This window comes from Cetorhinus maximus, chromosome 3 (assembly GCF_964194155.1).
Source record: "Cetorhinus maximus chromosome 3, sCetMax3.hap1.1, whole genome shotgun sequence".
NCBI classification, from domain to species: domain Eukaryota; kingdom Metazoa; phylum Chordata; class Chondrichthyes; order Lamniformes; family Cetorhinidae; genus Cetorhinus; species Cetorhinus maximus.
In genome coordinates this window covers 201,493,310-201,507,272 of record NC_135881.1, presented here as the reverse complement: position 1 = coordinate 201,507,272, position 13,963 = coordinate 201,493,310, and the positions used below count along the sequence as shown (strand labels likewise).

Here is a 13,963-nt window from a genome sequence, read left to right as displayed (position 1 = left end):
TAGTACATGGAGAAAGAGGTGAAGTGATATAGACAAGGTATAACATGACTTCTTCTTGAATTCTCTCCCTCTCCACCATGGATAGGGCAAGGAGGCAGGTCCTGACTCCACCCCAGTGGGAACAGGAATCAAGTCCCATGTTGTTGCCACCAACCTGATCCACATTGGCTGAGCCAACCGCAACCATCCCCCCTCCCACCAAAGGAGTTTAAGTTGCTTTGGCAACATACATTTTACATGCATGTTGTAGTCTGGAGCAATGGATAGTGATGGTGAAGGCTCCCCCTTCTTTCTATCACATAACATGACTAAAATGAACAAATATTTTAGAACAGATTTTATGATGCTTAATGATTTGATCACTATAACATGACTAAAATGATCAAAATAATCTTCATGAAATCAATTCTAAAATATTCAGAAATATAATTTTGAAGCCCTAGGTTATAGGTGTATTCAGAATTGCACTTAGTGCAAAGTGTCATCGTTTGCCTATAGCGACTTAGCATGTGCAATGTGCATATGGCAGTAAGACACTTGATAAGGTGCTATATAAATACAAGTTATTTTATTTATTCAGCATTCAAAATGTCCTTTTTGGAAAAAAAAACTCTTCAAAGTGTTCATTCACCGTGACATTTGTCAGCTCCCATATATTTTCATACTTCCAAAAGAATTTGAAATTTTTTCAAAGTTTTACGTAAGGTTTTGATAAATTGTGGTGCTTTGCAAAGTGCTGCAGCTGGCAGGTTTATTAAAGCCATGATTTTTTTTTCCATTCATGGCGTGTGGATATCGCTGGCTCGGCTAGCATTTGCTGCCCATCCCTAATTGCCCTTGAGAAGGTGGTGGTGAGCTGCCTTCTTGAACCTCTGCAGTCCATGTGGTGTAGGTTAACCCACAGTGCTGTTCAGGATGGAGTGCCAGGATTTTGACCCAGTGACAGTGAAGGAACGGCGATATATTTCCAAGTCAAGATGGTGTGTGGCATGGAGGGGAACTTCGAGGTGTGGCATTCCCATCTGTTCACTGCCCTTGTCCTTCTGGATGGTAGCGGTCGTGGGTTTGGAAGGTGCTGCCTAAGGAGCCTTGGTGAGTTTGTGCAGTGCATCTTGTAGATGGTACACACTGCTGCTACTGTGCGTGAAACTTGGGTTTGCCAACTATGATTCAATGTATTCCTGGAGGTTTCATCACATGACTTGCCTCCACACTCCAGCCATTAGTCAGCCAACATATTCATCCTTGTGAGGTACTGCCTTCCTATGCCAACTGGAAAGCAAAAAAGACTCATTATGGAATTGGATGATGCTTGACTGTCAACCAAACAGCCTTCCCCCATCCCCGCCCCAACTCCCCATTTTCAATATTTTTATATCAGAAAATGACAAAAAAAAACCAATCTTTTTCAATGTCCCCATGATTTTTTTTTCCAGGGTTGCACACAGCAGTGTCCTGGAGATTGATCTTCAGTTGCTGGAGATTCCAGGCCCAATCCTGGAGGGGTTGACAACCCCAACAACGGATTCCATCCTGAAGGAAGTTTTAAGGGGATGCTTACGACCCCTTTAAATCAGTCTCAAAACACCCCCTTTTGTAAAACTCAGGCAAGGTTGCATGACTGTCACCACCCACCCCACCCCCCTGAGGCTGTAGGGACTATACGGTGTCCGTCATCAAATTGCTAAGCCCCAGGTGCTGCGACACAACAATACGAGAGCTCACAACAAGTACATCAAATGTCCCTAGCAATGTTGGCACATCCCTTATTTAGTCAACGCCGATTTTGTGACGCAGTAACAGCTGCAACTGCACACTTCTGCCACTAAATGTACCTTTCACAAGAGTCAGGAAGCAGAGGACCCTCCCCCTTTCTCATCCCCATTCCTACAGCATTACTAAAGAGAGGCGCCCGTGGGGAAAATTTTCGCTTTGTCCTGACTCTCGGCGGGCGAGGAACCGTGAGAGAGACGCGCCTCCGCTGTGAACTATTTACCAACAGTCACCGGGATCGTCGTTAACAAGATTAAAAATTAAACATCTGATTTTTTTTTCTTTCTTTCCCCCCCCCCCACCCACCCCATCCCATCCCATCCCACCCTGTGGAACATTCCTGGAGGTTTGCCCTCTCACTTTTAACATTGAGGCGAGCAGCGTTTTAAGGCACCTCAACGAGAGCCCACACACACACTACAAGGAGAAGGTTTTGCAGACATGGACGATGTTAGACCGTCGTGGGAGAACCCCATGCAGTTTGTCTTTGCCTGCATTTCGTTTGCGGTGGGACTGGGCAACGTCTGGCGTTTCCCTTACTTGTGTCAAATGCACGGAGGAGGTGAGCTGGGAATATTTTGTTTTTCACTCTCGGATCGGTCGCGGGCAAAGCTCCACCGGTTGCTCTCCGGCGCCGTGCGGGCAGAGGGAGGGAAGGGAGAGAGAGACAGAGACAGAGAGAGAGAGAGAGAGAGGGGCTGGTGGGGCCTTGTTCTGAATTAAACCTGCCTTCCCCCCTCCCCCTCCCCACCCCAACCCTGGGTTATTTATTACAGAAATCTTGTGGGGGCAGATTTCCCCAGATTTGTAAATTTCACCCCCCCCACCTCCTTTCCCTGGGTTTGTAAATTTCACCCCCCCCACCTCCTTTCCCTGGGTTTGTAAATTTCACCCCCCCTCTCCTTTCCCTGGGTTTGTAAATTTCACCCCCCCCTCTCCTTTCCCTGGGTTTGTAAATTTCACCCCCCCTCTCCTTTCCCTGGGTTTGTAAATTTCACCCCCCCCTCCTTTCCCTGGGTTTGTAAATTTCACCCCCCCAACCTCCTTTCCCTGGGTTTGTAAATTTCACCCCCCCCAACCTCCTTTCCCTGGGTTTGTAAATTTCACCCCCCCAACCTCCTTTCCCTGGGTTTGTAAATTTCACCCCCCCTCTCCTTTCCCTGGGTTTGTAAATTTCACCCCCCCAACCTCCTTTCCCTGGGTTTGTAAATTTCACCCCCCCCAACCTCCTTTCCCTGGGTTTGTAAATTTCACCCCCCCCCCCCCCCCCCCGGTGCGTCTGGTCTGGCACTTCCGCGTGTTAAAATATCCGCTCTTTTTTTTATTTCCGAATTGTCAGCCATATTCCATGTGTCGGAGTCCGGGGGGTTCCTTTTATTTCTCTCTGTCTGCTGTTCATTGTCTAATCCATCTACACAGCAGGGGGAGAGGGGGGAATCCGAAAAGTAGCAAGTAGCACTTTAAAAAAAAGGTTTCAAATGTATCCAAGGGCTTGTTACTGTATCAAATTGTTAAAAAGTCAAATACTGCGCAACCTGCAAACCCTGGGCTACTGTGTAAACTTTCTTCTTCCCCTTTTTAATACCCTTGCTATATCAACTTCATTCAGTGAAGGCTTTGTACGTGTCTCGCCTTGCTAGCCAGCACGTTTTTTAAGCCTGACGTTGGCTGAATTTTTGGCTTTCGCTTAAAATTGGACCGCAAAAATTGTTTTAACGTCTTCCAGAACGGTGTAGATTTTTTTCCCTCCCTCCCTCCAGAAAAAAAAAGGGTTTCTGATTCCACCCTCATTAACTTGCCGATGGCTCCACGTGTTGAAGTACAATGAACAGAAAAATTGTGGCCCCTTCTCTCTCGATGCTGGTTTGGCCCGAAGATCGAGAGAAGCCACGATTTTAGTCTTGTAAAAAAAAAATTTGCGTTCTGGTTTCTATACATGATACAGCGTTTCTTGCCAATCGCCTTCTCTTGCAGTCCACATCTCCCAGCTTTTTTTAAAAAATATAATAAATCCCCAAAATGTATCTTAATGTAAAATCGCAATTATTTTAGGTTTTTTTTTCCCAGTTGCTCATCGTATTTCTAGTGACATTTTTTTTTAAACGAAAAATCTCTTGTCAAGTGGGTGAAATAATACTGCTTCCTTTTTTGTCATTTTTGTGGAGATGGGTTTTTTTTTGGGGTTTAGTACCTGCGGAACTACGAAACGGATATTGATCGCACAGCTCTGTACTTACGTATATAGGAGCTGCCTTCTCCTTTATTTGAACTTGGTGCAAATTACGTGTTTCCATTCTCGGGGTAGCTATTGAATAATTCTATGTGATACTGCGTCAGCAGGAGACAGAGACAGAAGGGCTGATTATCATTCCCAAGATGTCTTCAGTGTTGCTCTAGGGCAGCTTCCTCCGAGAGTTTGAGCAGACTTAAAGCAAAGGACCGTCAATATTTAGTAAGAATTGGCAGCAGTCTCTTTGCCATTGTAACCTGGTACAGTGGGATAAGCGGTTTGGCTTCCAATCAAAGGGGAAGTTAACAAAGGGAAACCAATTGTGTCAGTAAGAACTAGAACACTGGGTTCACTTATTTGATTTACCAGCAGTTGAAAATGAAGAAAACATGCTCATGCATTGCTAAATATCCCAATGGACTTCAATCCAGAAAGTCAGTCAAAACTCACGTGACAGTAGAGGGTTGAATCACTTTGAACAGCACTGGCAGAGTTTGCACAAAGACAAGACACTCATACACAATATTGCAAACAGTGAAGAATTCAGATTTGGTTAATGACTCTTTTTATGTGGCTCCTTGTGCCCAAGGTGAGTGGTAGTGGGAATGGAACATCTGCCGGCTCAGGCAACTACTGCCAATTGGAGACGATCCCATGTAAACTGTAGCACAGCTGTGAACATGTGCTAAGTTTCCTCCACAATATGCCTGGGTTCCAACCTTCAGGACAGCAGCCCTGCCTACACCAAGGCAGCTTTTCAGTCCCTTATCAACGAACCACTTTGAGGCCTTTGAAATGTGAGTTTGTTTGGCTCCTGAGCGACAACTTAGGAACACGTTGATGCGTTTAGGAAGTTGTTTGAGGCCATCCCCACTCATTTTGCTCTGTGCTCCCCTAACCACCAGAGACCGTGGGCCTGAATTTCCTGGCTTCTGCAGCAAAGGGGAAGAAGGCCTTGCATTTATATAGCGCCTTGCACACCACTTTTCAGCCAATGAAATACTTTGAAGTGGGTTGCTGTTGTAATGTAGGAAATGTGGCAGCCAATTTGCGCACAGCAAGCTCCCACAAACCAGCAACATGACAATGATTTGATGATTTTATTTTTTGGGACGTTAATTGAGGGGGAAATATTGGCCCAGGACACCAGGGATAACTCTGCTTTTCTTCAAAAAAGAACTGCAGTGGGATCTTTTGCACCCACCTGAGAGGGCAGACGGGCCTCATTTAACGTCTCGTCTGAAAGACAGCACCTTCAGCAATGCAGCACTCCCTCAGTACTGCACTGGAGGGGTCAATTTTCTTTGTGTTTGTCACTGGGGTGAGGCTTGAATCCACAAACTTGAGTCAATGTGTGCTACACATTGAGCCACAGTGTTGCATCTCAGTGGCAAGAGGTTTTTGCCCCTTGTTTCCACCCCTGACCTAGCCCACTTTCTGGGTCAGGGGCATTAACTAATAGTGGAGGTGGGAGAATCAGGTTTGATATGATTGGACCAAGGAAGATTTAAGGACTTTTTTAATTACTAGTTTTTGGTTTTGTGATTCTTTGGATGGCTGAAACCATCGTTTTTAAGTTTTTAAAATCCTCCCCCAGACTTTTAACATTGCTGGGTGACACTACCAATGCCAGGCTTTAAATAATAAATGGGACAGTATACCATTGGTACTCATCTACATAATACGCTGACACATATGTGAATGTTCATGTTATATAGCCATCCCTCATGAACTCCAATGGTAGAGAAAGGAGTGCGGAGCAAGGTCTGCATATGTGCAGAGTTCCGACTGCAGCCACTAAAACTTAAGTGGGTTTACAGTGCAGGGTCATTTTTTAAAAAGCAGTATGACCAAGTTGAACTGTAAAGCTGCAGAGTGTATGCACCCTTCACCTCATCAGGTCTAGACTGGATATGAGCTTAAATCAGAATAGAAGGATTGGTTTGATTTTGACAAATTAGTGTAACAATTTGACATCATCTGGAGATAATCTGAGAGTCTAATAGATTCGGAGACATGAGCTCAAATATTACACTGACTGGGAAATTCAAATTCCAATGAAACAAGTCTGAAATAAAAAGTTAGTATCAGTCATGGTGAGCCTGGAAGTACTAGATTGTCCTTAAAACCCATCTGGTTCATTAATGACCATTAGGGAAGGAATTCCGCTGTCCTTACCCGGTCTGGCCTATGTGTGACTCCAGACCCACAGCATAGTGGGTGACTCTTAACTGCCCTCTGAAATGGCCTAGGAAGCCACTCGGTTGTATTCATTCAGCCATTCAGGATCTGGCAATAAATTCTGGCCTTGCCAGTGATGGACTGCACCCCAAAATATTTTTAAAATGTATCTCCATGACTTCCCATTCCGTATCTCTCTGTGGCTCCGCAGTCATTCAGTGTTTCGCATTGTAAAACTTTCTGGGATATTTTTCAGGGTTAGAAGTACTTTATCAATGCCGGTTATTGATCATTCTTGTGAATGGCAGAGAATATAAATTTATATCTAGAATAGTAGGACATGAACTTGCCTCAGCAACTCTCATGGGAAACTGTCAGATATTAAGCAGAAATAGATGGTTCTCTAAAAGGATGAAACAAAATGTGTAGAATCAGTGAACGGTCATTGTTACTAGATTTTCACACAAGTTCACGAGGAATAGAGTGAAAACCTGATAATATTTCTTGAGGAATGGTGCATGACATTGTGGAAATTTTAATAAGCATGAGAAAAGTAACATGCAAAAATTGTATTGTGCAAAAAATGGTATGTAAGGTGTGAAATTCCAACTCTTATCTTATTTCCTGTTGTCATGAGTTTTGGTTGCATTTTTAAACAGCATTATAAATTGGAATATCAACATTTCCCACATAATTTTGTTCTGTCAACTAGGTTGCACTATCAAGAGAGTTTCTGTAGTCTCTTAGTTCTGTGTATATTCAATAACAATATATTCATCCAGTGCCTACAGATAACATTATAAAAGAGTGAGAATGTAAGTTTAAAAAATGTTGATGAGAAAAGGCTTGAAGACTTGAATGTTTTCACTGAGCAAAGACACAGTTCACAATACTTCCAAGTTTTGTGCCATCAGTAAATTTTGAAATTATGTCCTGTACACCCAAGTCTAAGTCATTAATAGAGATCAAGAAAAGCAGTGGGTCTGGTACTGACCCTTGGGGAACCCCAATGTATACCTTCTGCCAGTCCAAGAAACAATTGTTTGTCACTACTCTGTTTCCTCTCTCTCTCGATTCTTGTATCCATGCTGCCATTGTCCCTTTTATTTCATGGGCTTTAACTTTGCTGACAAGATTGTTGTGTGGCATCTCTATCAGATGCCTTTTGGAAGTTCACGTACACAACCGCAACAACACCATTACCCTCATTAACCCTTTGTTACCTCATAGAAAAGATCAATCAAGCTAGATATACATGAGCTGCCTTGAACAAATCCATCCTGGCTTTCCTTAATTAATCCACACTTATCCAATTGGCAACCATCATCTTTTATCTCCCAGTGCCATGACAGTCTTCAGGGGGGGTAAATTTTCAGAGACTCTGCCCCCAGCATGGGGTCTCACTTAACGGGGAGAATGGAGTTGAGAAACTTATTAGCCATGATTGAATGGAGGAGCAGACTCGATGGGCCGAATGGCCTAATTTCTGCTCCTATGTCTTATGGGAGCACAAATTAAAGAACAGGGTGTGCATGGCAGCAAATCCGGTTCATATTGTGTTTGGTTTTCCCGCCTCCAAGCATTTATCCTCATAGCTCCCAAAATCTATACTTCCAAGTTCTACCTTCCTCTTAAATGCCAGAATTGCTAAATATGCAATAGAGCCCCGTCAAAAACTCCCTTTAAAAAGAAGCGGGACAGGTACCTTGTTAAACGTGGAAGTGAAGATTCTAGGAGTATGTCCAGCTGTAGGTTAAGTGCATTATGTGCAGTGCACAGTTGTGTAGGTAGCATCATCAGTTTTGGATAATGTAGATTGTAACATCACCTTGATGTCATGGTGTTTTCACTTAAGGTGAATTGTGACTCAGCTCTTGAGCATTTTACCTGTTACTGATTTTCCTAAGGACAATAGTTAAATTAGGAGTGTTCATGCCAATTGTACATTGCTTGCTTAATGGAGTAGAATAAATGGCCAAATATTTTTTTTTCTTCACTCCCTAATTATGCAGCTTACTATTCCTGGCTTCCTTTTATTGGTTCATCTGAGACCTTATGTAGTGGACATCTTGAGACCCCCCTGGCCTATAGTTGCCAATTTTTAAAAACTGTAAAGCCTTTCGGTTTTATTTTTGGAACATTATTCAGATCTAAGCCCAAACATTAAAAGATTATACAATTTGAACTAAATTAACAGTATACCTCCCTCTTTCAATGTTTTTTGATGGGGCAGCACTGTAAAATGCCTGCTGTCGTTAACTCAAGTCGGCAAGCTGTAGACAGTGGTGTTGCCATGATTGTTAAGATTGTAACGCAATTAATGTGCAATCATAATCAAAAATGGTGTGTTTTCGTTTATTGTAATGTTATGGTATTATTGTACAAGACCACCCTGATGGGCAGCTTCTCCATTCCGAGGTGCACATCAGAGATTTAAGCACACACTGACCTCTGTTCTCCAAAATAGACTCATTTATAATTTTCCCAATTTATAAATGTTTCTGAACTCCCAAGTTGCCTCCTGAGTTTAAAAAAGAAAATCACCTTGCATTTTCCTTTGCCACCTGAAGCACTAAATTTCCCTGGTAGAAATTCCCCTCATTGTTTGGAGAGTCTAGGACTAGGGGGCAGAGTCTAAAAGTTCATGCCAGTCAGGAGTGCAATTGGGAAACACTTCTATACACACAGAGGACGATAGAAGTTTGGAGCTCTCTTCCACAGATGGCAGTTGATGCTAAGTCACTTGTTGATTTTTAAATCTGAGATTGGTGGTTAACAAAAACCTAAGGTGCTAAGGGATATGGGGAAAGGTGGGTGTATGGAGTTAGATCACAGATCAGCCATAATCTCATTGAATGGCAGAACGGGCTCAAGGACCTAAATGGCTTCCTCCTGTTCCTATGCTGCTACTGTTTTGGTATTGTACTCTCTCCGATAAGCTTGCAATGACTGAGAACAATATGCTGTTTGCCGACTTTGGGTTCCTTATTTGTCAAGAGTAAAAGTAATAAGTGGATATCTCAAAATGTTTCTTTAAAAAAACTGGCTGTGTGGAGATGGATTATGCTGTGGTGAATCATTAACTAATGTTAATGTTATCCACTGTTGTGTTCACAGTGGAGGAACTCGAGAAAATTACAATCATCAAGGAAATGGCACTCAGCAAATTGTGGGAGCTGCGGGCTGACAAATCCCCAGGTCCTGATGGACTTCATCCTAGGGCCTTAAAAGAAGTGGCTAGTGAGATAGTTGATGCATTGGTTTTAATTTTCCAAACTTCCCTATATTTGGGGAAGGTCCCATTAGATTGGAAAATAGCCAATGTAACTCCTTTATTCAATTAGGGAGGGAGACAGAAAGGAAACTACAGGCCAGTTAGCTTAACATCTGTCATAGGGAAAATGTTAGAAGCTATTATTAAAGGCAGTTTAGCAGGGCACTTGGATAATTTCAAGGTAATCAGGCAGTCAACATGGTTTATGAGACAGCAATCATGTTTAACCAATTCATTGGAGTTCTTTGAACATGTATATGTGCTGTGGATAAAGGGGAATGGGTGGGTGTACTATACATAGATTTCCAGAAGGCATTTGATAAGGTGCCACAGGTCATTGCAGAAAATAAAAGCTCATGGTGTGGGGGATAACGTGTTGGCATGGATAGAAGATTGGCTAGCTTACAGGAAATATAAAGTAGGCATAAATGGGTAATTTTCTAGTTGGCAAGATGTAACGAGTGGAGTGCCACAGAGATCAGTGCTGGGGCCTCAACTTTTTACAATTTATATAGATGACTTGGGTGAAGGGACCAAAGGTGCGGTTGCTAGTTTTGCTGATGATACAAAGATAGGTAGAAAAGTAAGTTGTGAAGAGGACGTAAGGAGACTACAAAGGGACATAGGTTAAGTGAGTGTGCAAAAATATGGCAAATAGAGTACAATGTGGGAAAATGTGAAATTGTCCATTTTGGCAGGAAGGTTAAAAAGGCATATTCTCTAAATGATGAGAGGATGCAGAGGGATCCAGGTGTCTTATTGCATGAATCACAAAAGACTTGTATGCAGGTACAGCAAGTAATTAGGCAAGCTAATAGAATGTTATCATTTATTGCGAGGGGAATTGAATACAAAAGTAGGGAGGTTATGCTTCAGTTATTCAGGGCATTGGCAAGACAAATCTGGAGTACTGTGTACAGTATTGGTCTCCTTATCTAAGGAAGGATGTAAATGCATTGGAAGCAATTCAGAGAAAGTTTGATAAACTAATACTTGGGTGGGTTGTCTTATGAGGAAAGGTTGGGCAGGCTAGGCTTGTACCACTTTAGAAGAGTAAGAGGCAACTTAATTGAAACATAAGATCCTGAGGGGTCTTGACAGAGTGGATATGGAGAGGATGTTTCCTCTTGTGGGAGAATCTAGAATTAGGGGTCACTTTAAAAATAAGGAGTCACTCATTTAAGACAGAGATGAGGAGTATTTTTTTCTGAGGGTCTTGAGTCTTTGGAACTCTCTTCCTCAAAAGGTGGTGGAAGCAGAGTCTTTGAATAGTTTTAAGGCAGAGGTAGATAGGTTATCAGAATCTTTCACCCCCTTGTTTATGGGGTTAGACGGGAATGTGGAGTTGAGGTTACAATCAGATCAGACATGATCTTATTGAATGGCAGAGCAGGCTCGAGGGGCCGAGTGGCCTACTCCTGCTCCTAGTTCGTATGCTCGTCGTATGTTTGTATTCTGACAGAGGACTCGCAATGTGAGTTGAAAAGTCCCCCATAAATTGCACCTTGTCAGAGAACATGCTTGTCTTCTGCCCGCCCGTCCTAATGCCATTGATAGCTAACCTTAGGGGGAATTTCCAGTCTTATCCCATGGATTCTCCCCAGCTCGCCCGCAGGGAATTGGATACCTTTCCCAAATTGATCCTCTGTTCCCTGAAGGGAATTTCAAAATGTCACTGCCTACTTTTCTTTGGCCAGAATCTGGATTGGTTGCTGTGTCCCAGCACAGAAAGGGGGCGTCTCTGTCACCTCCGCAGGGCAGATGTTATATTCTGCTCACTGGATTTTTCAGTAGCCCTGTCCCCAGGATTTGGCATGAGGAATTGGTATATGGAATTTCTAGGCCCTTGTCTTTTTGGGAAGCAGTTACTGCCAGCTCCCAACAAATTGTTCCTAATGACGTTGGTTCAAAGCAGTGGCTGGATGTGGCTAATAATTTTACTAGTCCGTGCTACCCAGCACAGGGCCCTGTGAACATCGCACATGTGAATTGTCAACAATGTTCTGACCAATAAAATAAATTCATGCACAATGTATGTCTGCCAAATAACTGACCAGAGTTTCTTTACAACAATATAGGTCGTTTCTTCCCTATAGTCAGTCTTGGGTGGAAAGCAGAATGTGTACTCGCCTACATAACTCAGAAATGGGGGTTGGGGTGTGTGAAGACTTCATCCTTAAACATGGTTTAATCGTCAGGTTGCCTCTTGGGCTTTCTTCTGTAGGCATGTTGTCGGAAAAGTTTGTTCCTATTCTCTTCCACTTCTGACCACGTCTGTCCGACTGGTAAGAGAGGGGTCAGTGTATTTGCTATTCTGAGTCCATAAAGCAGCTTCACTTTGTCAGTATAAGAAACGCTGTCTGGAATATGCCTTAGTACAAGCCTATTCAGCCTGTTTTTCTCCACCATGCTCTCCAAAGCCTTCCATGGTAGCAATCCTGGAGTTGAAGTTCCTCCCCGAACTGGCTGCCTGCCTGCTCCAAACCCATCTCGTTCACCAGACCCAGATCCTGTTCCCTTTTTCCCTCCATGTTCAACTCCCAGACTCCACCTTGTCCTCCTTCAACGCTTCTCTACACCCCCCAAAACAAATGCAACCTGCCATTTCTGACGGCTCCCTCTTCATCCTGTTTCCTTTTCAGGGGAGAAAAGTTCAAAGCTAGGGGCCGTAACGATCTAGATAGTCATTAACAAATCCAATAAGGACCTGTGATTCTGGCGACCTTCAGAGGAGGCCAAGGTGGATCATCCACTTGGCATTTCTGGCTGAAGATTGCAGCAAATGCTTCAGCCTTATCTTTTGCACAGATGTGCTGGGCTCCTCCATCATTGAAGATGGGGATATTTGTGGAGCCTCCTCCTCCATTGAGTTGTTTCATTGTCCACCACCATTCACGATTGGATGTGGCAGGACTGCAGATCTTAGATCTGTTCCATTGGTTGTGGGATCGCTTAGCTCTGTCTATTACTTGCTGCTTATGCTGTTTGGCACATAAGTAGTCCTGTGTTATAGCTTCACCAGGTTGAAATCTTATTTTTGGGTATGCCTGGTGCTGCTCCTGGCATGCCCTCCTGCACTCTTCATTGAACCAGGGTTGATCCCCTGGCTTGATGGTAATGGTAGAGTGGGAGATATGCCGGGCCCTGAGGTTACAGATTGTATTCGAGTACAATTCTGCTGCTGATGGCCCACAGCACCTCCGGGGCGCTAGGGTTACCTTGGTGTACATGTTCATGGATCCCTGAAGGCAGCAGCACAGGTGGATATGTTGGTTAAGATGGCATATGGGATGCTTGCCTTTATTAGTCGAGCCATAGAACATAATAACAGGGAGGTTATTTTGGAGCTGTGTAAAATGCTAGTTAGGCCACAGCTGGAGTACTGTGTGCAGTTCTGGTCGCCGCACTATAGGAAGGATGTGATTGCACTGGAGAGGGTGCAGAGGAGATTCATCAGGATGTTGCCTGGGCTGGAACGTTTCAGCTATAAGAGAGACTGGATAGGCTAGGGTTGTTTTCCTTAGAGCAGAGAAGGCTGAGGGGGGACCTGATAGAGGTATACAAAATTATGAGGGGCATAGATGGGGTAGATAGGAAGAAACTTTTCCATTTAGCAGATGTATCAATAACCAGTGGGAATAGATTTAAGTTAAGAGGCAGGAGGTTTAGAGGGGATTTGACGAAATATTTTTTCACCCAGAGGGTGGTTTGAATCCGGAACACACTGCCTGAGGGGGTGGCGGAGACAGGAATCCTCACAGCATTTAAGATGTATTTAGATGAACACTTAAAATGCCACAGCATACAGGGCTACGGGCCAAGTACTGGAAAATGGGATTAGAATAGATAGGGGCGTGATGGCCAGCCAGGACACGATGGCCCAAAGGGCCTGTTTCTGTGCTGTATTTAACTCCAGGGCATGGTGGGGGGGGTGGGGAACCTTCGTCTTAAGTGCATGGGTGGAATGTGGAGCTTTCTACCACAGGGACTGATTGATGATCTAACTGGGTGAGTACAAGAGGTAGAAATGAGTGGAAGGATATGTCAGTAGGGTGAAACAAAGTAAATAATTGATTGGTTACAGCAGAGAAGGAAATCTTCAGGGTTGTGTCTGTGCTAGCTGTCTGCAAGAGCTACTCACTAGTCCTTTCTCCACTCTGCCCTTTCCCCTCAGCCCGGCCAATTACTTTCTCTTCAGATAATGGTCCAATTTTCTTCCGAAAGCCACGACTGAATCTCTCCACCGCACTCTCAGGAAGTGCATTCCTGATCCTAACCACTCGCTGCAGAAGAGATTTTTTTCTTCGTGTCGCCTCTAGTTCTTAGGAAAAAAGAGGATAGGAGGCATCTCACGTGGCACATAAATGCCAGATGGGCTGTTTCTGTGGGAAAACTTCCTCTAAAATACCACAGCTGGTTGGGCCTGTGCAAAATTGGCGGCTGCGTTTTCTACATTGCAACAGGAACTAAAAACTAAAATACTTCACGGGCCGTGAAGTGCTTTA

General features: G+C 43.7%; 1 protein-coding gene across 1 annotated transcript in view; it reads left to right on the top strand.

The window, feature by feature from the left end:
• The first annotated feature begins 2,153 nt into the window (after positions 1-2,153).
• The window catches only part of slc6a20 (solute carrier family 6 member 20), a 51,607-nt gene continuing 39,797 nt past the window's right edge, over positions 2,154-13,963 (top strand). The window contains exons 1-2 of the mRNA XM_078539618.1: positions 2,154-2,335; positions 4,753-4,779. Coding sequence (XP_078395744.1) covers positions 2,215-2,335; positions 4,753-4,779 — 148 coding nt within the window. The 5' untranslated portion in view covers positions 2,154-2,214. The remainder of the gene's footprint in view (positions 2,336-4,752; positions 4,780-13,963) is intronic.